Below are 26,052 nucleotides of genomic sequence, written 5' to 3'. Positions count from 1 at the left end.
AGTTCGAGACCAGCCTGGGCAGCATGGTGAAAATTTTTTGAGTGCTGATATGACACCACCTGATCTCGTGTGATGGGTTTTGGTCAATACTTTGTTTCATGCACAGAATTATTTTAAATATTGTATAAAATTACCTTCAGGCTATGGGTATAATGTATATATGAAACATAAATGAATTCTGTCTTTACACTTGGGTCCTGTGCCTAAGAAATCTTATTATGTATATGCAAATATCCTAAAATCAGAAATCCAAAACACTTTTGGGCCCAAGAATTTTGGATAAGGGATACTCAGCCTGTATAAGAATTTGTACTTCTATACAGGCAGACACAAGTCCTTTCTCTGCTTCTCTAGGTGGACTGAATGTCACTCCATGAATCTCATTTGTAAGTTGTAAGCAACAAATGGAATGAAAATGTTGTCGTAGACACTGTGATGTGCTGCTCTTTAAGGATTGCTTTGGCAGAGGAGTCTCTTTGCCCAATGTCACTCTCCCTTCCCAAGGGCAGTTGACAGACCACGACTGGCCAATGCAGTGATATACTTAGCCCCCATCTCCCAACAAGGGGCAACTCTTACGGGTCACCCCAGCTTGAGAACTCTGAATAGAGTTGGTCTAGGGGCCATCAGGCCTGCATCAGAGCCTCTTCTGTGCAATCCTGCTCTCTTCCCTTCCTTTCCACAAGAACTGATCCTGAAGGGGCTCCCCAAGAAAATCCCACATGTCAACCTTTGGCTCAAAGACTGCCCCCCGGGAACCCACCACCTTCCACAGGCTCCCACCTTGACCTGGGCATTTGCACTGACATATAGTCTCTCCTTCCAAGCCATAGAAAATGCAGGATCAAAGGCTGGTGTTTCAGGTATGTTTATTATTCTGGAAAAATTCTAATCTAAGGGCTAGAATCCTATTGTTATACTCTTTACATCTTTGATTGTCTTTATATCATCTCTTCTATTGCTAAATTACGAGCTCCAGGGAAGCAATCGTGTCATATATAACTTTGAGTCTCCTATTATGTGATGAGAGATTACCAAAATCTTTTTCATGGTGTTATAAATAGGTGATTTTCCCCTCCTAAACTACATCTCTTTTTTAACGAACTGAAGTGCATATGTAGAATGACTTGGGAAGCGTTTCATCCTCTTCTAATTTCCCACTTAGTCTCTCATCCCCTCAATCTAGCCATTAATGTATATCTTGTTTAAGACCATCAATGACCCCTGTGTTGCCAAATTCAGCAATTGTTAGTTTGAGACTTTATCAAACAAGGCCCTTCATCAGCACTTGGCAGGCTGAGTTCCCTCTCTATGCTGATTTACTAACTCTTTTCTTGACTTCCCATGCCAGGCTACCCTTAAACCTCCCTGGCTTCCCCCTTTCAGTCTCCCTTGCTGATTTATTCTTCTCTACTCAAATTAAATGTTGGAGGCCTCAAGACTTGGCCCTGAGCCCCCTTCCTTTCTATTCTACACATTCTTTCTGCACATGGCTATCTAACCTGTTCTCATGGGTCCATTTCCTATAACTTCCAAATACATAGAGATCATTACATCTACCTTCCTAGTCCACGTCTCTACATAACTGACTCACATGTAACATGTGCCAAACTGAACAGTATTTAATTTTCTTTTCCAACTGTATATCTCCATAAACGTAGCTATGCGTGTCAGAAACACGGAGTCTGAATTAATGTCTCACTTTTTCTCCTAGCCTCCAAGTTCTTAGGAGTGAGAAGTCCTACTCCTGGTTAAAAACCTATATGTGATTCTTGAGGCCTGACCATAGGCAGTTACAAAGCCTTTACCTGGCAGGCCTCATGGGGGAAAGCTGCCCCTACTCCAGACTTGGTGCTGAGCTGGCACACTGCAGTTTCTAAAGAGAGTCGTAGTTAAGGGTTCAGGCCCCTCAGGCCCATCGTGCTCTGTGTTATTTGCATTTCTGGCACAGGTGCCTTCCGTTCCTACGTATCTTTCTGTGTGAGGCCTTGGGCCAAGGTCCTCTTCAGGTGCCTCTGCCGAGGCTGGTATGGAGCGGGAAGGAGAGGAATCTTGAAGACACTTTTTCCCTACTCTGACTCAGTGCTCAGTACTTTTCGACTCCTAGCTCTTCCCCTCACCTTACCCCAACCCAGAATCTATACAACTGAAAAGCCTTTGTTGTTGTTGTTGTTGAGGGGTCTCTCAACGGTGAGCTGAGCTGAACTCCACGTCTGTGCTGATCCACTGACCCTCGATGGCGGTGCTGTTCCCTGGGGAAAAATGGAACAGGGGGAGGTGGCGAATTCTTCTTTTATTCTCTTCATTATACCACCGTAGTGAGTGATCAACAGCTTAACACCTTCATTTTTGGTCCGTTGCTTTAATTAGCTACTCCAACACATGACAGCTCAGTTGTCTCCAGCCCAGCTAAGCTACTGACAACCAGGTCCTGTTCAGTTTATTTACAGGTTAGATCTTCAATACATCCACATTTCTCCAATCCCCTTGCTGCCACCTAACTGAAGGCACCACTATTCCTGGCCCAGACTATTGCTCTAGCCTTCTAACTGGTCTCCAGGATTTGCCTATTGCTCCCTTCCAAGCCATTCAGTATAATGGAACCAGAGTAATCCTTAAATATCTTTTTTTTTAAAAAAAAATCATCACTCCCCTGCTTAAAACCCTTTGATGGCTTTCTTTTGCACTTAGAATTAGGTAAGTCCTTACATTTATGACATTCTGAACTATCTAGCCTGTCCATGAGTTGGGCTCTGTCTGCCCTTTCAGAGTGTCTTGTTTCTCTCTCCTTCAATCACTGTACTCTTGCCATGTTGACTTCCTTAGATTGCAATAACCTCTTTCCCCCTTCAAAACCTTCAGATATTTGGCCAGTGACATGCTGAGGGCTGGGGTGGAGGAGCAGTCAGCCTGGACAGGTGGGCGTATTTGATCAATGACATTGGAATTGTTAGAGCATGTGTATGGTGAATCAAAAGCATGCTGTCTTTTACTTGGTTTTATTATTATTTTTTAGTTCTATTTAAACCACATACCCCCTTTATTGCCTGCATCCCATGCTGACCACTCCCTCTCCCCTTCCTTTGCACATGGCTGCATCATGCATTTCTGTGTGAATATCTAATTCCCTCATTTTCCATTTTGACAACTTCTACTCATCTCTTGGGAAGTTCAAACACAACTTCCTCAGGAAAACCTTCCATGACTCCCAATTTTAACTTTGGTTTCTCATTTATAATACTGTATTTTCTTAAGGTAGAACCCATGACAAACTGTAATTATATATTAATTTGGGTATTATACTTGAATGTGAATGTCATCAGGGCAGGCACAATGACTTTCATATTTCACATTCACAGTTATAACCCCAGGAGCCAGAGAAGTCCCTGGCACATAGTAGGTGTTCAATATCTGTTTGTTAAATGGATAAATGAATCAATGGTCTGTGGAAATGGAGGTCAAGGTCAGGTCAGGCATGCATTGTTGTAGAAGTCAAGAGGAGACAGCGCCCTGAAGAAGGTATAGACAATTCTTTTGCAAATTCTCTTTACGTAGAGAATGAGAGAGAGAGGTGTTTTCAGGAGGCAGAAATTGGAATGAAAGAATTGCATTATTTTTAAGATGTTATTTTAAGACTCGCACAGGGCTAACTGCTAAGGAAAAGGGCCCAGGAAAGAAGCACCGGGGGTGTGCACTGGAATCACCTAGAAGTTTGTTAAAACACAGATTGCTGGGTTGCACTTCTAGAATTTCTGATATGATGGTCTAGGGTGTGACTGCTACTTGCATTTCTAGCCAGCTCCCAGGGAATTCCAGTGCTGCTGGAACAGGGACCACACATTGAGAACCATTGAGATACAGGTTAGAGAAGGTTGGATGGGGTGCTCCAGAGTCCAGGTGGGGAGACTTGGCCTACACAGGAGGAGGAACATCATCCTTGTGCATAAAATTAAGGAAATAAGGATGGGCACAGACGCAGGTAGGCTTAAAGACGAGGGAGCAGGAAGTTGCCGAACTGCCTGTCTGATGGATCTTTTGCCATTATGAGGTAGGAATTGAGGTCACCTACTGAGAATCAGAAAGGAGACTGGAAGGTAGGGTTAGAAGTTAAAGGAGAATAGAGAGGTTGGCAGGGTCGTCATGGGGTGTGAGAGCTGCATGACAGAAACATATAGCATTGCTGATTCATGTTGAGGGCTCAGGAGAGAGTAGCCATACCTGTATTGTATCAATCTGCTGGTTTTTCTTTCTTGCAGGGGGAGGGGGTGGGCAGGCAGTGACAGAGTCTTGCTCTGTCACCAGGCTGTAGTGCGGTGGCGTAACCTTGGCTCACTGCAACCTCCACCTCCTGGGTTCAAGTGATTCTTCTGCCTTAGCCTCCTAAGTAGCTGGGATTACAGGTGCCCACCACCACACTCAGCTAATTTTTGTATTTTTAGTAGAGATGGGATTTCACCATGTTTGCCATGCTGGTCTCAAACTCCTGACCTCAAGTGATCTGCCCACCTCTGCCTCCTAAAGTGCTGGGATTACAGGTGTGAGCCACTGTGCCCAGCCTAAATCTGCTTTATTATAGAATTATATAAAAATAAGGTTCAAGGGCAACCATATCATTTCACAGGTTGATATTGTAAAAATATCTCAAAGTATGGTTCTGCAGCTGTGTAAGGCAAACCACCAAGAAAGACCTAGAATGGCCCATAATTGCCGCTAAGCAAACCCAGAGAGATTCCTGTATGTCATCCTTATTGCTGAAGATGTTTTATTACATCCTTTACTGCTAGTATATTTGTGTATGTGTTTATGAATACTACATTTAAATTTTGCTCATTTACAATCAACTTTTTTTTTTTTTTTTTTTTTTTTTGAGACGGAGTCTCCCTCTGTCGCCCAGGCTGGAGTGCAGTGGCTGGATCTCAGCTCACTGCAAGCTCTGCCTCCCGGGTTCATGCCATTCTCCTGCCTCAGCCTCCCGAGTAGCTGGGACTACAGGTGCCCGCCACCTCGCTCAGCTAGTTTTTTTTTTTTTTTTTTGTATTTTTTAGTAGAGATGGGGTTTCACTATGTTAGCCAGGATGGTCTTGATCTCCTGACCTCGTGATCCGCCCATCTCGGCCTCCCAAAGTGCTGGGATTACAGGCTTGAGCCATCGCACCTGGCCAATCAACTTTTTTTTTTTTAAAAAGGTAACATCATTTTACACTGAGATATTTTTAAAAAACTCCCACATAAGGATGAGATACAGTAGTACAGACTTTTACTTTATTCCACCCACTCTTCTCTGTCCTATTCACTTGCTCACCCCATGGAAAGAGCCATCAGCTTGCTCAGGTTTCAATCTCTGACATGTCATTTTGAGTTTTATTGGCTACCAGGAGCCAAAAGTAACAAGAAAGGAAGAAAACTGGCACTGAACAAATAAACATGCTGTCTGCTGGTTGTGGTAAAGGTCAGGAGAGCTGGAATCTGGCAGGCTGTCAAGCAGGGGAAGCTTCTGAGCTGTAGGAGGCTGAACAAATAGATAGTCTGGGGAATGAAAAGCCCAGAGCATCATTGAACCCAGGCTTCCACTGGGAAACTATCATTGGCTATAAGCGACAGAGGATGGTGGCAGGGTTCTTTTCAGAACCTTAAGGAGAATGTTGTAGTTTTTTTTTTTTTTAAGTCCCTAGTATTAGAGCCATGTGAAGTATGTGTTAACTTTATTAGTATTGGTTCATTTATTTGGTTTTAACAATGACCTCTATTGGGGATGGAAAAGGAAAGAGAAAACATGATGCAAACAAAATGACAATAATAAAAATAATATGACATCTGGTTCAGGAATCCAAGGAGTGTAGGGATTACATGCATACACACCTACATGCATACATTTAGATTCAGATAGAGAAGGCTCGTGATCTGACAGTTATAAAATAACGAAATGCTTTCAAGCTGGTTGGTGAATAGCCACTGTTCTCAGCTTCTCTATTACCCACTGCTGCCCCAGGCTTCCCTGCACCCCACCCCTGCATTCCAGCAGCTAAGGGGTTAATATCAGCAGAGGGCCTCTGGAATTCCCAACCCCACACTAAGGTCTCCACTATGATTGACCAATAGCCCATACCATATTGGCTGTTAAATGTATTGATATTATCCCTGTATATAGATGTATATTGCATAGAATTATCTCCATATTATTAATTGCTTGATGATGAATTATCTGCACCAGGGTCACCTGGGGCACTTCTCAAAAATGCAGATGTTTGGGTTTTACATACCGTTCCCACTGCATCTCTGGAAGATGGGCCAGGATATGCATTTAAACTATCCCCCAGGTGATTCTAGGGCATTGTCTCAAGTACAGCCTGCATTTTCTGGCATACAGCAAACCTGTCTGTCCTGTCTTCTCTCTAGATGCCAAGTTCCTTAAAGGGAAGATCCTAAGTCCTAAAACTCTTGGCATTCACCACTATGCCTAGCTTAGGGCTTGTTGACTGACAACAGAGAGGAGAAATCATGGATTCAGAAGTATATGCTGAAAAGATAAATTGGGTTTGATGCTGCTGCTGCTATTGTTGCTGCAGCTGCTGGCCACAATGGTTAGCCCTTGTGGGTGCTTACTGTGTGCCAGACATTATGAAAAGTGCCTTGAATGCTTCATCTAATTGAATTGCACAATAATCCTAATAGGTACTGCTATTATCTACATTTGTGGCTGAGGAAACTGAGACTCAGAAAGATGGAGACAGCGTCCCAAAATTTCATTGTTGGGAGGAAGCAGGACTCCAATCTTGACCTGTCTGATTATTTCAAAGCTTATACTTTCCTATTTACTAAGCCATACTAGCTCTTGGATTAGAAAACAATTCTACAGATACTTTATAAATCAGATTCTTTGGAGTTAATCTCTTCAATTTGCTTTTGCTTCAAATTTATTTGTTGCATTTTATGTATGCGGAGGGGAGGCAGGCATGGGAGATGAAGACTGTAAAAGCTGTACTCTCTGACTCACAGAAACCACAGGAAAGGAAATTGAATATAGAAAGTAGGAGGCATATATAAATATTATCTAATACTTGAGAACAACTGGAAACTTTTCAGCTAAATAAAAATAAAATAAAATAATAAAGCACTAACTGAAAAAAAGTTAGAACATTGCCACTGCCATTGACCTTTGAAAATAAAGATAAGAAAAGAAAAAAAATGAGGTTTAATCCAGAAGGTAAGTAGTAAGGAAAGGGAATCAAGACAAGAATCCACTATCAAGAAATAATGAGGGCAATTGCGATTTTAGAAAGATCATCAAGAGGCCAGCTGGTGCCTGGACTTGACAATGGGCAAGACAAGCAGCCTGGATGTGGAGAAATTAAGGCAGCTCATAAGAGGTAGTGGATTGAAAGGCTAACTGGGTTTTATATGCAATCAGGTTTGTTTTGAAGTATCCAGCCAAGAAGCTGGGATCAATGAGATCGCAGAGTATTATAATTCACTTCTGGTTAAAACATCATTATGCACTGAGCTTAATGAAGAATGGCTAATTAACATCTCTTGAATGTATGGCAAAAAAGAATATACATTAGAATTGTCTTTTCAAGGCAAAAACAAAAACCCCATTCAAAATCTGAATTAATAGCATCAGGGTGCTTATTCAGACTTCAATATATCAATCCCAGTGCTTTTGTTTAGATACAGATAACTTTCTAATCCTCTTTAATTCCTTCATGACATATAGAGAAGACAAAGTTTATTCTTACTGGGATCAGGGCAAAATCCCCACTTTTCATCTCTTTCATAACGGCTTGTCGTGGCACACCACAATAAGTCATCTTCCCGACCTTCACGGGTACATTCATGATGCCACTGATGGTTATACTGGAAGGGAAACACACACGGCATCCCATGGGTGTTCCCTTTGATTGTGTGCAAATCTAGGAGAAAGAAAGGTACAAAGTCAGATAAGTATGATGTCAGCTTTACCTTTGGAAACTGCTATACATCAAAAGCATTTTTTATGGACTGAAACCCTCTTAGGGGCAGATACTCACCACAGCAGAGTGAGCCCTCAGGTCCTCACTGTCTCCTGTCAGCAGAAGTGTGAGACCAAGAGCTGGGCTCAGAGGAAGTGCTGATACATGGTTTGCTCACGCATTTATCTACTTGTTTACTTACTATGGTGAGCTGCCACAGTAACATTCATACTTGTGGATGGAAGAGAAGGAAACTTTAACGGAGATTTAACTTCATAGTACCTTCCAGTCCCCAAATACATCAGCCATTAGCATCTAAGGCTCAATAGATTCATAGGCATTTATTAATTTATTCATTCAATAACTATTTATTGAGCATTTAGTGTACTCAGTACTGGGGATACAACAGTGAACAAACCAGCATAAGTTCCTTAATGTGGAACTTCTATTCTAGCAAGGAGAGAGAAAAAGAAAGCAAATATACAAGTAAACATACAGTATCATTGCAGGTAGTGAAAAATGCCATGATGAAAAATAAATAGGATGAGAAGACAGAGTGAGGTGTGTGTGTGTGTGTGTGTGTCTATGCATGAGACAGAGGGAGAGACAGAGAGAAAGAGAGAGAGGGAGAGACAGGGTGGAGGAGTACAGGGCACTACTTTGGACAGGATGGGCAGTGAAAGGCCTCTCTGAATAGGAACTGGGTGACCCAAGAGTGCAGGTCTTTAGACAAGAGTTGATCCAGCAGAAGGAAGAGCAAGTAAAAAGAATCTGAGACAAGAACAGGTGTGGGTGAATGAAGAAGAGGAAGGAGGCCCTCTGGGAGGGGGAACCAGGGATGTACTGGAGTGTCAGTGCACATAGGGCTGTCTCCCTGCCATACTGTGGGCTTTGGCCTCTACTCTGAGGGTGGGGGCAAGTCTCTTGTGCATTTCAAATGGGAAAGTGACAGGTTCAGATTTCCATTTTTAAAGAATCACTGAGGGTGCAAGGGGGCAAACAGCTGACATGGGGAGAGGGTGAAGCCAGACAGCTGACTGGGTGACTTCTACAGTGGTCTAGAGTGAGACGATCATGCAGATGTGGCCTGCTGGCTGCCTTCTCAGGGTTTTGCAATACTTGGTCATTCTTGGCCTTAATCAGGAATCAACAAAAACTTTTCACGACTCAACTGGGGCTGCCAATGGTAGGTCCTGGGGCAAAAGGACCAGCTGTGGAGAGCCCCACCTCTTTCCCACAACTGGCAGGGGGCGACCTGAGCTCACGACATGTCACCAGTCACCAGCCTTAGCAGTTAGGGCTACTTAGGAACCGTAGGTATTTCAGGGCATGCCCTTTTCTTTCAGTCCCCTTCCTTCTACTCAGAAGCATATGTTCTCTAGAATCTTCTCCTGCATGCGCCATGAATGTGGGTATGTGGCTAAAAAAGCTAACATGAAGCAAAATATCAAGTTCCTCTTCAGAACTGTAGATTATTCGGAGTGCCGATTTGCAGCACTAGCTTTATTTTAGCGAGCCCTGAAAATGCCTGGCCCTTGGCTCTGTCTCTTTTTAATCATTTCTTCTTTAGGAGTTCCTTGCTCTGCTTCCCAGGACGGTACAGAATTCTTAGGAGGATATGCTCTTGTGAAAGCATAACTCTACAGAGCACCACAAGGGGAGGGACTCCGCTTGTCCTGTGGGCCTCTGTAAACCAGGCGCCTAGCCCAGTGCCTGATGAATGTGGGGTGGATTTGTCAGCAGTGCTATATAAAAATATGGGATGAATGGATGGATGGATGGATCGATAGATGGATGGATGGATAGAGTGAACTACCAAACAAACCCTGAGGGACAGGTTTGAGATTTTAGAATTTAACTATGTAACTTTCTTTATTTTTTTTTTTTTTGTTTAGACATGACAAAGATAACCATAGAAAATGAAATTCCTCTCTAAACCATGCTTCCCCACCAACCATGCTTGGCACACACCAAATAACCCCTGACAACAGTCTGTCATTTATCTTCAGGTGACTTGCAACATGATTATCACATGAATGCCAGCCAGCATCAGGAGGCATTGGAGGTGCTCTGGATACATACCTCCATAGGTGGGGATGCGTTTTTACAATAAGAGAAATGGTGGCAGGGGAGGAGAGGTTATTATATTTGTCATGACAAAAGTCTTCAAATATCTTTTCCTTCCACCTTCCTTTTCTCTCTCTCTCCTGTCTGCTTGTTCTTTCTCCTCCTTTCCATTGATTCCCAGAGTCAGTTAAATGTTTTTCCTCCCAATACCTTTAAATTCTGAGAAGTTCTGCTTCTTTAGTAGGATGTAGTATGTCCATTCTGAGACTCTCATAACCCTTTTACCATAAGCAAGGAAGCAACTAAAATGTATTTAGCAGAAGTGCCCTGAGGGTCCAGGCTTTGTATACTTCTTTCACATAATGCTTTACAAATCTTTACTTATAGGCAAACTTTAAAAAAATACCATTCCCTGAGTGCTTTTTTAAATTATTTTTACCTTTGTGTAGATATTCACAAATGTCTCCACCACCTGACACATAAGAAATCCACTTATGAAAATACTTCCGTGAGGCCACCACTGTGTTGTCATGCACCACCTGGACGGAGTACTGCAGCGGGCCGGTGATCATCTTCCTGTTACAGCGCCACCGCAAGGAAACGAGGGTGGAGTCACATTCATATAAGCCTAAGGGCTGCTCTGGGGCAGAGAAATTCAGGCCCAGGCAACCGCTGCCTCCTATGTTAAAGAGGCCATGGTTTGAAACCCATTTCCACAGCATGTGCTTGTTTGCTTGCTTGCAGTTCTCCAGGGTCAGTACCGATTTACCTGCTTGAATGCATTCCTTCAGACTCTCACTTTGGATAATAAATATTCCTTTATCTGAAACAAAAATCAAAGACCTGGCATGAAATTTTCATATATAATTCACTAGCATCATGAGGATCTCAGTGTGCATATCTAAGTGCGATATGCCACAGTTGCTGGCCATTTCCCACAGATCTGGCGTTGTTGAGCAGATCTGTCTATCTGAAGGGCTTTATTTCCATAAAACAAATGAGTTTCTTGGGAAGCGTAAAAGGGCTTATGGAGCCAATGGGAGAGCTCTGATCTAAGACCTCATTGGCTGTATAGGAACAAGGGTTACCTGTCAATCCACTCAGGTCTGTTACTGACAGAGGTGGTGCGCTCACACAATTCGTTAGAGAGGGGGATTGGTAATAATACTCAGGGCTCCTGGGGAGGGACACTGGGTGCCCATGGATGGGACAACACTGTCTCAGACAAGTGCCTGAATGTTAGGGACACAGCTGCTGAATCAAGAGCCACTGAATGAAACTCTCTACCATCAAGTTCCTGTAGAAAACCGAAAGGCTATCAATGAAATGCTGCTTTGTGATGCAGGATTCAATGCTGGTCAGAACACAGTGCTTCTCAGCAGTACAAAGGTGGAGGCAGGGACCTCTTGCTATGGGGATAGACTCTTAGTAGGACACGGCTTACTGGGTGGGGCTGGCAGAAGCAGGTAGATGCCCAGGCCAGTAGCTATGGCACCACACCTCGAAACACGAGAGGTGATGGACCACCATTATGACGGCAGAAACCAGAGGCCACATGGACGGTGAGAGAAAGTAGGCATTTTGTGATACACCCCTGAGCTCTCCTTCCTGGAGCTGGAAGAAGGGATTTGGGTGAGTTTCCTGTGGAAAAGCTGGTGGGACCCAGCCGGGGAATACATGTTAGCTGCCAGCCTGCTACCTGACTTAACCCAAGTTGCGGGCCTGGAAGGCACCTAGTACTCAACAGTTAGTATGAACTTGTTTTCTCTCAGGCTTTTTGAAGATGGAAACCAAGTCTCATTTCTTTGGTCTAAGCACAGAGTGTGTTGCGCACATGGTGGAAATTCAGTCAGTGCTTGCTGTTGATGAAACACACCAGCTGCTGCTGCTTCAGCCTTTGGCTGCTGAAGTCACCTCGGTCAGGTCTGGTCAGGCCCAGGCACTCTTTTGTTCTCCCAGTAGCTGGGTTCCCCTTTTCTATTTTACTTCCTATTTTTCAAAACTCTGAAGGGACATGATAGGGTTCCCTCGAACGTCTGGGGTTTAGGGTGGGTCGTATCATGGAGGGCAGAACAGGTACAGGCAGAGGCCTTGGAGAGGTTTGGGACAGTGCAGGACAGGTGTTCTCACAGATCCACGAGGGAACAATGCTTCATTCTGGTAAATGTTCTTTTGGTTTCTCCAAAGTTAATCAGCCTGAGGAGAACTGATTTACAGTTACCAAAATCACTTAAGATACCGTTTCAAAAAGATTGTCAATGTATTAATAAATGCTATACCTCATTTAATAATTGATGACCTTACTTATAGCCATAGATTTGAGGAGTTGAATTAGTTGTCAGAGAATTGCTTTGATCACCATACATCAGAGCAAAAGAGAGGGGGTGGGGTGGGGAAAATGAATGGTTTTAGGGAGATTTCATTTAGATCAGGAAATTTGTTTTCCTAATGAGGGCCTTGTCTGCATGGTTATTAGTAGTAGTGATTCAAAATCAAATCCACCTCTCATCAATGTGACATGGAGTCCGATAATTAACCTTCTGTCCAACTCTCCTTTTCACCTTTTCATGCCTGGGTAGAATGTTCACCTTAATTTCTGTTGTAACCTACTAATTACTTTCTAGCTAACCTAGAGTTCATTAATTTTTCATCAAAGGATAATTACTTTACTATAATGGTTTTGTAGTTCAGCTTCTACCTAATATATATATTCAAATGTATTATAAGCTCTGCAACGTACTGACTGTGCCTCAGTTTATACACCTCAGATAGGTATATTGACGACCTGGCTAGTGGTTGAGAGCTCTGGAGTCACGTAGAACCATCACGGACCCGCTGTGTAACTTTGGGCAGATTGCTCCATCTCAGTGAGCCTCGTCTTTCCTCCTTGAACTGGGAATATGTATGGTACTCACCTCTTAGGGATGTTAAGGATATTCCATTGAATAACCCATGAAAAGCACACCACATACTACCATGAAAAGCCTGAGGAAATGGGAGCTATCATTATTACTTTATCCCTGTGACTTCCTGATTCTTGGTCTATAGATCCAGCTGCAGACCTGGTTGAACCTACAGAGTGCTAATCTCAGCATCCCTCAAAGGCTTCTCCTCTTACACTGTGAGCACAAAAGCTTATTTTTACTGCAGTTTCTGCAGCACACAGTGGGTGCAGACATCTTAGTTTTAAACAATGCTATCGCTTTTTTTTAAACAATTGCTATCACCGTTTATGGAGGAAAAATACTCTCCAAACAACCAGATAACAAAATCTTTGCCTCATTTGTTCAAATATATGTGCAATGATGAATTAATAGCCTTCATCTGTTGATTTTCTGCATTACCCACCAGTAAAGTCTACACTGTAGGTTTTTTAATAGGAAAGAGAAAAATACATGGTGTTGACAAGCAGTATGTAGATGTGGGGAATGGGTGGTCTGTGAATAAGTGGACATGAAAATTACAAACCTAACATTTGGGGTGAATAAATATTGTGTGGGGCGAGGGGTTTGAAAAAAGGTCTTGCTCTGTCACCCAGGCTGGAGTGCAGTGGCACTGTCATGGCTCGCTGAGGCCTTGGCCTCCCAGGCTCAACTGATCCTCCCACCTCAGCCTCCTGAGTAGCTGGGATTACAGGTGTGTACCACCATGCCTGGCTAATTTTTTGTTTGTTTGTTTTTTGTAGAGACGGGATCTCAATATATTGCCCAGGATGGTCTCTAAACTCCTGGGCTCAAGCAATCCTCCCACCTTGGCCTCCCAAAGTGCTGGGACTACAGGTGTGAGCCACCACGCCTGGCCAATAATGCTTTTAAACTTCCAAATTAATAAGTGTTAAGAGAAAAAGGGTGGCAGAAATTGGAACCTCTGTATCACACCAGCTATCATAAAATTACCTTTCCAAAGCAGAACATATTAGACACACCTAATCCATTGCTGCTTAATTTTGGGGTGCTACTTATATTTCCATGCCAGCTGCATTTAGGAAATAGCTTTAGAAAAGTTTTTCAGAATCTGCCATAGGCAAGTAGTTCTGGTTCCCCAACAATAATCAACATGCTGCCTCCAAATATACTAAGTTAAAAAATGACTTGAGCCCATTTTTCCATTAAGTTATAATAGAATATAATCCTGGCACTGTTAATCTCCATAAATTCACTGAAGAGAAAACAATTACTTTCAAACAGACTATGAGGAGACTTAATATAGGTATCAATATTCTGATTGTTATTATATGCACATAATGTCTCTAACAAAACTATAACGTGAAAATAAGCTGGATTTTTTAAAAGATGAAAATCAAATGTGGGAGGAATCAAGATTGATTATACATGTCAAGGACATCAGTTCTGCTTGAACACTGATTAAGTGATTAATGAAGTACTGCCAGAATTACTGAATCTCTTTGCAGGAAAATGTTATTATACTTCCCTTCATAATTATAAGTTTAAGAGGAGAAAAAGGATTGATTTATTAGAAGAAACTTATAAGCTAATTTCTATCCTTTTTTTTCTAAAATAAAATCCATGGAAGACAGTGGTTCTACTTTCTACTTCTGAATTCCTTTAGGAGGAGATCTACTTCTGAATTCCTTTAGGAGGAGATCATTTCAGATCCACTCTTTGGCCCCATAAGATAACGTGCACTCTTCTAAGGAGTGGGAGAAGAACATTTCATTGATCAACTGTTAAACCAAAGTTTAGGGTATTACCTTTATGACTGCATATGGAACATTCATTCCTTCAACTAGCTTTCATTGGATGCCAGCTACTTCATAGACACTGGGTAAGATGCTAGAGATAGAGAGAAATTATTTGCCTAAATATTTGTCCTTTGAAACTGTGTATATTTGTTCTGGAATCATGGGAATTTGGCTAGCTAATGAAAAGAAGGGAGTTCCATCAGTTCCAAAGAAAACATTATAATTGCATTTAAAATAAGCCCTTAATGGTGGGGCGTGATGGCTCATACCTGTAATCCCAGCACTTTGGGAGTCTAGAGCAGGGGAATCACTTGAGGTCTCTACTAAGAATACAAAAATTAGCTGGGCTTGGTGGTGCGTGCCTGTATTCCCAGCTACTCGGGAAGCTGAGGCACAAGAATCGCTTGAACCCAGGAGGTGGAGGCTGTAGTGAGCCAAGATCAAGCCACTGCGCTCCAACCTGGGGGACAGAGTGAGATTGTGTCTCAAAACAAACAAACAAACAAACAACAACAAACTGATACAATAAGCTCTTAAAAACAAGTGATAACACTTATAAGTGGGAGGTGAACAATAAGAACACAGGGACACAGGAGGGAAAGAACACACACCGAGGCCTGTGGCCGGGGAAGGGAAAGCATCAGGATAAAGAGCTAATGCATGCGGGCTTAATACGTAGATGTTGGGATGATAGGTGCAGGAAACCACCATGGCACACATTTCCCTGTGCAACAAACCTGCACATCCTGCACATGCATCCCGGAACTTAAAATAAAATAACAAATGATTTTAAAAGATTTAAAAAACTAAGTGATAACAAATAAGAGAAAGAAAATAACCCAAAATGTAAGACACTGAACTGGCTCTTCAACTGATGTCACATGTGAGTTGGACAGGACCCCCTCAGTGTCACCAGACTCTGAGCAGGGAGCGTGCACACACATACACTTGCCCACTTTCTAGGAAGGACAAAGTGGGGCAGTGCTGGAAGGAAGACAGGTGTGGCAGAGGAGACTCACTTCATCCATAAACCCCGAACCATGAACTTCAGAGCTGGATGGAACTGTAAAGATTATTTGACTGAACCAATCTTTTACTTTTTTTTTTTTCAAATTCATTTTTGTCTTAGAAGTTTTATATCTATCTACTATATTCAGTCCAGGTATAGCTTTATTTACATGCATTCATTTATAGCTTAAGAAAGAAGAAAATAAACTGTTATAGATTGTCGCCAAACATTTTGAAGTAGCTGACTTGAAATTTCAGACAACAAAGATCTATCAGGTGCTTAATGTGGCATGGTTTGGGAACCCTGCAGACAGAAGGATATATATGTCATAGTGTTTGCCTGCAAGGAAGTCACATTCTCCCTGGGAATCCCTGAAATACACAGAAAAAAATTATAACTTAATGCCAACATATATTTTGACATAGGAGATATAAGCAAAATGGTGTGCCATGAGGTTGGAGTCTAAAGCCTGGGGCCATTATTGCAGTTTGATCTGTCTGTGCGAACAGCAGACTGGAGGTACCTACAGGAAGTTTCTCCTGAGGCCCCTCCACTTGACCTTCTGCACCCCTTCTGATCACCTCTACTTGCCTTTGGTGTTCCCTTTAGCTTTAGACAGCTCTTCTCTTAGAACTAGCTGAATGAAGGTTTGAAGTGTTAAGTGAGTAGGATAAGATTTGTACTGTTAAGCTTTTGCGAAGTTTCTGCATTTTTAACAAAAAACACTTGGAAGAAACAATAAAACAGCAATTTTAATGGTGGCATTTTAGGCAAACAAAGGACTTTCTGGTAATCAATAAATTATATTATGAAGGTGTTCACCTAATCCAAGTATACACATAAAGTCAGTCTCTGTGCTGCCCCATTAAGGGAACTGGAAGGAAAAGTTCCAGTGCATGGTTCACATCAAGTGCAATGTGTAAGACAAGCCATTAGAAAGCCACAGCATGCAGGCTGCAGCCCAATTTCAATCTCCTACCCCAGTCCATAGGTTTGAAATTGCTTCCACTCCATGTACCCACAGAGCTAGTGCTGGGCTCACGCCCTTCCTGCCCTGCAGCCTCTCTTGACTCTGTCCATTTCCTTGCTGTTCTGACAGCATTTAGGTTTCAGCAGGGACACAGTCCAGAAGGAAATGGGGAGGGCATGTCTCCTCTGTAACCAATCTGAAGGTGAGCAGCTTCTCTCTTGAGATGTATTGACCTTTTCCAGCTTCACAAATTTGAGTTTGTCTCTATCTGTTCCATCTAGTGAACAATGGATTCAGAGCCGATTGCATTCCTAAGATTACTCTGCAGCAGGAAGGGATACTGTAAGCTGCTGAATCAAGTCCTATTCATGGCTGAGTGATGCAGAAAATCTGGATTCTTAATATGACCTTTCAAACCAATAAGTGAGGAATTTCCCATGCTTGCAGCAATCAGCATGTGCATGGTTCTTCAAAGAATAGATCCATGGAACAAAGTGAAAAGTGGGCCAGCCCTTTCTACCTCTCTCTGCATGAAAATGTGCATTTTATCTCAAATCATCTGAGTTTTCATGTGTCTCTTTTTTTTAAAAAAAATTTTATTTTTTATTATACTTTAAGTTCTAGGGTACATGTGCATAACGTGCAGGTTTGTTACATATGTATACTTGTGCCATGTTGGTGTGCTGCACCCATCAGCTCGTCAGCACCCATCAGTTCATCATTTATATCAGGTATAACTCCCCAATGCAATCCCTCCCCCCTCCCCCCTCCCCATGATAGGCCCCAGTGTGTGATGTTCCCCTTCCCGAGTCCAAGTGAACTCATTGTTCAGTTCCCACCTATGAGTGAGAACATGCGGTGTTTGGTTTTCTCTTCTTGTGATAGTTTGCTAAGAATGATGGTTTCCAGCTGCATCCATGTCATGTGTCTCTTAGTCTGAAGCTTTTGAATTCCTGTCAATTGCCTTCTATTAATCAACTAAAAAGTTAACCAAATACATTTTTTAAGAAACCTCTTTGTCCTGTCTCAGAACTTCCTTCTCTTTCCCTGTCCTAGCGTTGTCCTTAACTCTGAGCCTTCTTTATTCTCCTATAGCTTCTGAACCTGGATAATCACCATCTCCACAGGGTCGTGGATCCCTCTTGATAGATCTTTTTACATGTTCTCTTCCCTTTTCTCTCTAACCTCCCCGAATTGCCTCTCCAAGTTCCATGAGGCACACAATAGTCTTTCTCACATGTGGGAAAAATGAAACCCAGCATAATCAGTGCCACCGGCCTGCAGTTCTGTGAGGCTTCAAATTGCCTGTTACTAACCCCTGTGCCAGGAGGGGTTTACCCTTTCAGACTGTCCTTGCCACTCCCTGGCCATTCCTGTTCCCTCCTCTGTCCTCCTGCTCTATCCTTATTTAGCAGTTGCTGACCCTGGCAGAAAATCTCTCTTCCGTGATTCTTTGCTAGACCTCTATATCTTACCAATGAATTTTTAAACTGAGTTGAAAACATTCTTCTTCCTTTTAGCTTTTCGTCTCTTCTCCCATTGTTTTACCTTTATTTAACTGGAAAGTACCTAACAGACATTGCTGGTGTAAAAATCATTATTGACAGCAGCTCCGTGATTACCTTATACACTCTGTTGAAAATATACCATCTCAGTCAAAAGCGTGCCTCATTACAAAGTGCAAGTTAGGGCAAGGACAAAAAGACAGAACATTGTTAAGATGCCCTCACAAATGCCTGCATATTAAAGCCTGGAAATGATTCAAAGACTGGGTCACGAAAGACCAACAAAACCAGAAAACAACTCCATCATCAACCAAAACAACTCTGGAAATGATATGGCATGACTGAAAACAAAAGTGCTTACAATGAGCTATCCATCTTAGCTGCTTTGAGAGTATGGTCATTTAAAAAAAAAACAAAACATTTACTACAGTGCAAGGTAGAAATGTTAAAAACAAAAACACAACGTTTAGTGGTAGGTAGAGTGTTAGTCCCTGTATTGATTTGCTACTAGAGTTGCCATAACAAAATACCACAAACTGAGTGGCTTCAATGACAGAAATTTCTTTTCTCATAGTTCCGGAGGCTGGAAGCGTGAGATCAAGGTGTGGCAGAGTTGGTTCCTTCTGAGGGCTGTGAGGGAAGGATGGGATCCTGGATTCTCTCCTTGGCCCCTGGAGGACCACCTTTTCCCTGTGTCTCTTCACATCATCTCTCTGTGCATATTTCTGTGTCCAAGTTTCCCCTTCTTATGAGTATACCACTCATAATAGACTAGGGCTACCCTAACTGCCTCATTTTAACTTGTTTACCTCTGTGAAGACCCTATCTCCAAGTAAAGTCTCATTTTTAGATGAATTTGGTGGTGTGGGAAAACAAAATTCAAGTCACAACCATCCCTATCATTCTTATTCAGGCCGTCCGCATCATTTGCAGGGTCCAGGGTACAATGAAAATATGTGGTCTCGGCTGGACATGGGGAAGTCAAGTCAATGTCCCTTTCCCTTGGGCCCACAAGAGATTGCAACCTCTAAGGTATAACATGTTTGGAATATAGTACCTGGATTGAGGATACGTGACACGTTCCCACTCAGCCCTCACAGAACCCACAGAAGTGCTACCAGTCCAGTGGTGACAAATGCTGCCTTGCACTGCCCAGAAATGCCACAAGGCATCCACTTCCAGGGCCCAGGCCTCCAGTCCCCAACTTCAATGCAACCTGGTTGCCACTGTGTGCAGAAGGCAGCAGCAACTGTGGGGCAGGAGTAGGGAGGAGGCAACTGAGAACCCATCCCGGGGAGGTAGACAGGGGACCCCAGGCAGAATTGAACAGAGGCTCCAAACCTCTGGCTTGAGTTCCATTGTTCCATTGGACATCACGCACAGCACACAATTTCAAAGATAGAAATAATTACAAATCCCAAGACCCCAAACCATAGAGCTGTAAACCCTAAGTGGAAAGAAGGCCCTTCTGACTATAGAACCCTGTGCAACTGCACTGGTTGTATTCCCATGAAGCTCTCCTTGTTTGCATTTGAACAAGGTTAACATTATGAAAAAAAGACCTTGGCAAACTACAGAGCACTTCTTTTAGGGCAGAAGTGCTTAAAACTAGGAGAGCATCTGCCTTGGTTTTCCCATCTGCACAATGGGTTTAATAGTAATGCTGGGGCTGGGTGTGTAGTTCACATCTGTAATCCCAGCACTCTGGGAGGCCGGGGCTGGAGGACAACTTGAGACCAGGAGTTTGAGACCAGCCTGGGCAACACAGCAAGACCCTTCTTTACAAAAAGTTTAAATTTATAATAAAAAGAAAAAATAATAGTGCTGGCCTCACAAGACCTTGATAAGGATTATCTCAGTTATGATGATAACTTTATAAATATTAATAAAAATAAAAGCCAATCTTAACTTTGAATATGAATGGTGCCAAAAAGTAGCAAAATGAAAAAATGTTTATAGTTAAATAATTACTTTGAGATTCCTGTTTATATTTTCATAATTGAAAAGTTCTCAAGAGCAGAATACCAAAAGCTAGAAGTGGTAACACTATTTTATTTCCATATTTCTTTGGAACTGTAGTTGTCTGGAAAGTATCATAAATTAAAAAGCCAAGTGGTTATGACTTCTCTATTTTGTTTAGCTCTGTGTCACAGAACCCAAGTTACAGAAATTCTAATTATAATTTTCTAATTTTCTTGAGTGGCTTTATAAAATGTTTTTCCCTAAATGACTTTATATAGTGTTTATATGGTGTTCTTTTGTTTATTTTATGAACAATAATATTTCTTTTTGCTTTGATCAGTTCAAAATATAATTTATGCTCCTAGCTATGCATTGGAACATCTCCAAAAGGCTCTCAAGCATAATTTCTAAAAAGAAAAATGGAGGGAAGGGTTTATAAATGTCTTAAATCGATTACTTTGTAGATTACATGAGGATTTGCGGCATTAGGATTGAGTTCAGAAGAGGCAACACAAGGGGATCGTTTCTTCAGAAAACTTGATATAAATAAGCAGATTGTTAGGTCAAAGAAGGGGAGCTGTAGGGACAACTAAGCCATCTGTGTGGCCCCATCTTTCCTGTCATGGGCTTGGAACCTGCATTGTGTGGTATCAGTTACGGTGACAACCAACAATAGGAAAATAGTTAGAGGCTTAATGAGAAAGAGTAAATAGGACCAGGAAAACTGGACATCTATGCCGACTCACAAAGGCTTGCTAGGAAAGGAGGCAGGTAGAGAAGGTGGGATGAGAAAAGTATGAAGGGGAAGAAACGCTGAGGGATGACAAACAGAAACTGGAGAAATGGAGTCAAGACGGCTAGCATGATTCATGGCCAGGAAGGGCAGCTAAACCACTCTCTGATCACACTTTTACTGAAATTCCATCTCCAGATTAGTAGAATGGCTCATTGCCTAGGGACATCAGAATTGCCTAGAACAATACATAAATCAGTAGCTTCACACATTTCTGCTTTAGGAAAATATCACCCCCACTTGTGAAAGGAGGGGTTTGGAAAAGGAGGAGTTGCAGAGAGCAAGAGGCTGGCCTCCTGTTCTTCCTGCTGTGAAACCAAATCGTATGCTCCTGTCGTGCAGCGGGATACAGAATGAACCATACCATGGGGTCACAAGCTATTCAGGGATCCTTTGCATTAGTGCTGAGTGCTTGATTCAAACCCCATGCCACAAGCTCCTGTGGGCACAAGTTGCTTAACCCTTCTTCATCTGTAAAAGAAGGGCATGTATTAATATTGCCTACCTGTTTAGGTGAGGAGACAATGTGTCGATGTAAGTAAAACAACAAAGAGTAATGACTCCCCAACTGTTAGAAAATACTAGAAGCAGTAGAGGGGCATTTTTACCTTTGTATTAGGAACAGAAGCTATGTGGGAAATCTCAGGGCTACAGCTTCTCCCCTCTGCCGCCTCCAGGTAGTGGCTCTTATTGGCGTTTTTCAGAAGGTGGCACCTACCCCTCTTCCTCGCCACTGGGGCCCTCGGCCCTGAACCACTCTTCCCTACATTCATCATGGTTTGATACCAGCAGACTCTCCACTGTTCTCCACACCCCAAAGCCACTTTAGCTTCCACACAAATGACCTAACACTCTGACTCAATGCTTTCCCAACTGCAGATTGTGGCCCATTTATGGTCATGCAATCAACTGAGCGTGTTATGACTAGCTAGACAAAACAAAACGGAATGAAACAGGGGGAAATGTGGCAGCATGTCATATTAGATAAGGATATTTTTTTAAAATGAAACATTGTTTCAGTTATACATATGTAGACCTATATGCTGTGGGTTGTGACGTAAAATGTGTTTCTTATTGTGGCTTGCTGACAAAAGAGTCCCAAACTCTACTCCAACCTAGCTTTGCTCAGGACATTGAATTCCTTGACCTCTCTGTGGTGAGGACCTTCTTTTGCCTCTTCTCCACTTTGGTGACCACTCCCACAACCATATCACAGATCTGGTCACTACCAAGAATAGGTCCATCTCTAAAACTTGGATTTTGCACTCTATAACTACTACCTCTCCTATTCTGCAATTTTCCCTCATCTCCTAACCTTCACTAACTGTTTTCTTTTGTTATTGTTTTTAAATATATATTTTCCTCTTTTTAAACCCTGTTTCTTGAACAAAACTTTCTGTTCTTCAATCTTCCTATCGGGATTGACTTAGCTCAGTTTTAACTATCCAGACGGTTTCTTTGCTGTCCTCCAGAATTACCCTCTTCAAGGTGACAGGAGACCCTCTCTTCAAGGCCCAAATTGAACATGGCGCTTCTAAACTTAAACATGCGATCTGGTTCTCCTTTGTGCAAACCTACAAGGCCCTTCTCAGCAGTACCCAATTCACTGGACCAGACTCTTTCCGGAAGCAGGGCGCCTCCAACCAACTCTTCCTCATCTCTCTCATGTTTCCAAATATAGACATGTCACTGCTTCTTGTTTTGCCTGGGGCCCTACTCTGGTGGCCTACCCCATCCACAGCTCCAGATGAAGCAGCATCCATCCCTGTGTCCACCTCTTGCCCCTGCCATGGCCTATTAGCCAGGGGAAGGCCTTCGACTCGAGGGTAGAGCACAGGAACTGACTAGCATGCTGTGAAGAGTGTAACTGGACCCCTCTCCTAGGAAATTAAGGGACTCTTCCCAGGAAGCTAAGGGAGCTACACAGGAAAGTCCTGCTAGTCAAAGCCAAAGAAACTAGTCAACAGATAGAACAACCAAGCTGGAGACACCATAGAGCCCCAGAGACAGAGAGAAACACATAAAGTAATGCTTCATGTCAGTGACCAGTACCTGTGTCCCAGAGATCTGGCTGCCCTGAAGAACCTGTCCTGGGTCCCCCTTGAGATCCTGGGACCGTTACAACAACTCCACATTTGCTTGAGTGACCTTCAGTGGGCCTCTTTCCTTGAATCCAAAAGAGCTCAGAAGGGAACTTTCAGCTCACTGAACTTTTACTGTTGCCTGACACATGATCCTGTGCCTTTGACATGAAATATGCATTCCCAGGAATGCTCAGTCTCCCTTTTCCTATATGGCAACAGCTTACTTATCCTTTAGGAAAACAAATGTTTTTTTATGAGCCTCCAGCTCCCCAGGCCAGCGCCTCCTCTGCATGCCTTCAGCACTTTGCTCATCCCTAGTTATCATAAGACCTCTCTCGCTGTTTTGTAATTGTTTGTGTTTCTGTATCTGTCCCTGGACTCGCAGCCTCTTGGGGCCAGTGTCATATGCTACTCATGTTTTTACCTCCCCAATCTGGAGGTGGGTAGCAGATTCTGTTGGTCCCCTCCTCACACCCCCTAACCTGGAGCTCACTCACCTGCAGACAGGCCCCGTGCACTCCCAGTGACTTTCTGTGGCTCTCTGCCTGAGAGTTTCAGGGAGACCAGGAGCACCAGGGGGTGAATGCCCCAGGAGTGACCTTTAGACAATGAGAGATGGGAGTTGGTGGATAAATACTTCAGCTTCTTGTCTGTCGGTGGGTCCACTGAGTTCTACACAGTTCCTCAAAGGGTCCTTAGTGAAACTGAGCCCCAGTGGCCTGTGGTGGCTTTCTTCCCTCCTTGGTCTCATGTCCTCACTCCTTTACCATGCTTCCTAGAATCACCTCCTAAAAAACAACTACTTGCACCCTAATGAAAACATGTCTCAGGAATTGCTTTTGGATGAGCCCAAGTAAAACAGGGAGATAAAACACATAGTGCCTGACAGATAATGAATGACTGAGGTCATCAGCCCCTACCCCTCTTTGCATCGGCACAGCATGTCAAGAGACACCCTGTACACCCAACCCTGTTTCACTTTATTCTCCCAAGTTAGGACCTGATGGTAAGCACACTGACCACACACTCATCAGCACCCTCACCTCCCTTGGTCACCGCTCATTTAGAACAGCCTACCCTGAGAGTCCCCAGGCACTGACACAGACTTGGGTTCTTTCCACTCCTGCTCTGGGAAGCTGAGCACTACAGAAGGAAACTCTCCTACGATATTACTTGGGGACCATTTCACATTGATCATTTTTCAACCCTCAACAAAGCTTCAAAACCATTTTACTTGCCCCCTGATCATTTCCTTCAGCAATGACTATGCCCAGCTTTCACCAGGATGCTCCATCCTCTTCTTCTTTCTCCTCCCTGTCCTCTTTGTATCTGGAGTACTTGAGTGAGTGAAGTTAGCATGTCTTAGCACTTGCTAGAAGAAGGGCTCAGATTCTGATCAGGGAAAACAAACCACAATCAGGCTGCTTGGAATAACCAACCAGAACAAAGGTCCCCAGGCTTTTCTGCACCAGGCACTGGTTTCATAGAAGACAAATTTTCCACAGACCAGTGGGGTGGTGGGGTGGGGGATGGTTTTGGGATGATTCAAGTGCATTACCTTTATTGTGCACTTTATTTCTATTATTATTACATTGTAATATATAATGAAGTAATTACACAGCTCACCATAATGTAGAATCAGGGGATCCCTGAGCTTGTTTTCCTGCAACCAGATGGTCCCATCTGGGGTGACAGGAGACACTGACAGATCGTCAGGCATTAGATTATCATAAGGAGTGTAACCTAGATCCTTCGCATGTGCAGTTCACAATAGGGTTCATGTTCCTTTGAGAATGTAATGCCACCACTGATCTGACAGGAGGTGGAGTTCAGGTAGTAATGTGAAGGATGGGGAGCAGCTGTACATACAGATGAAGGCTCTTTTGTTCGCTGCTGCTCACCTTCTGGTGTGTGGCCCAGTTCCTAACAGGCCACAAACTGGTAGGTGGCCTGGAGGTTGGGGATGCCTGAACTAAAGGTAGGAGGAGATGAGCTTCAGACCTGCCAAGTACAGTGCTGTACACAGGGTAGTAAATAATTGTTATGGGGCTATCAACCTGTCAAAATAGTCTGGATTGGCCAGAGGAGGAGGGCGCTATGGTGAGAGGGCAGCAAAAGGGCAACACTTAGATTAGTACTATTACTAGCTCCATTTGACAGATGAGGAAACTGAGCTACTGACAGGTGAAGTACTTGTCCAGGGTCACACAATGGTAAATGGCATAGTCAGGATTTGAACTCAGACCGTCTAGCTCTGAAGCCCAATAACTTAGCTACTACATGATACCGTATCTACTGACTTTTGAATACAGAATTGTATTGCCCATTTTTACACTGTTGAAAAAGACATACCCAAGACTGGGAAGAAAAAGAGGTTTAATTGAATTTACAGTTCAACATGGCTGGGGAGGCCTCAGTATCATGACGGGAGGCAAAAGGCACTTCTTCCATGGCAGTGGCAAGAGAAAAATGAGGAAGAAGCAAAAGCAGAAATCCCTGATAAACCCATCAGATCTTGTGAGACTTAGTCACTATTAAGAGAATAGCATGGGAAAGATCCCATAATTCAATTACCTCCCCCTGGGTCCTTCCCACAACATGTAGGAATTCTGGGAGATACAATTCAAGTTAAGATTTGGGTGGGGGCACAGCCAAACCATATCAAGAATTATTGATAAATCATTGGAAAATCATTACAATACAATATATCATCTGCCTCCCAAGGCTGGCATGCTTATAATACATATCAGATCTATAAATAATACATATCAAACAATTCAGATAAAAATGCTGTATGTATAATCTGCTATACATTATCACATAGCCATTATTAGTGGATTGGAAATGAAAATGAGTGTGCATTTTTCTCTCAGTTGCTCTGTGGATGTCAATCATGGCTAAAGTGAGTCAATGTGGTACAGCGAACACAGCAGTAAACTGAGGCACCCCAAAGCATTGCTAACTACATGGCAGCCATATTTCAATTTCCACATCTGAAGAACAGAGGGCTA

General features: G+C 42.9%; 1 protein-coding gene across 3 annotated transcripts in view; it reads right to left on the bottom strand.

The window, feature by feature from the left end:
- PLA2R1 (phospholipase A2 receptor 1, 180kDa) overlaps nucleotides 1–26,052 on the bottom strand; it is a 134,158-nt gene that overhangs the window by 105,507 nt on the left and 2,599 nt on the right. For all 3 annotated transcript variants that reach the window (XM_011947119.1, XM_011947118.1, XM_011947120.1), the window contains exons 2-3: nucleotides 10,456–10,839; nucleotides 7,737–7,910 (exon numbers count right to left, since the gene is read on the bottom strand). In XM_011947119.1, the coding sequence (XP_011802509.1) occupies nucleotides 7,737–7,910; nucleotides 10,456–10,839 (558 nt within the window). The remainder of the gene's footprint in view (nucleotides 1–7,736; nucleotides 7,911–10,455; nucleotides 10,840–26,052) is intronic.

Source organism: Colobus angolensis, unplaced genomic scaffold (assembly GCF_000951035.1).
Source record: "Colobus angolensis palliatus isolate OR3802 unplaced genomic scaffold, Cang.pa_1.0 Scaffold259, whole genome shotgun sequence".
NCBI classification, from domain to species: Eukaryota; Metazoa; Chordata; class Mammalia; order Primates; family Cercopithecidae; genus Colobus; species Colobus angolensis.
This window is presented reverse-complemented; position numbering and strand designations above follow the sequence as displayed.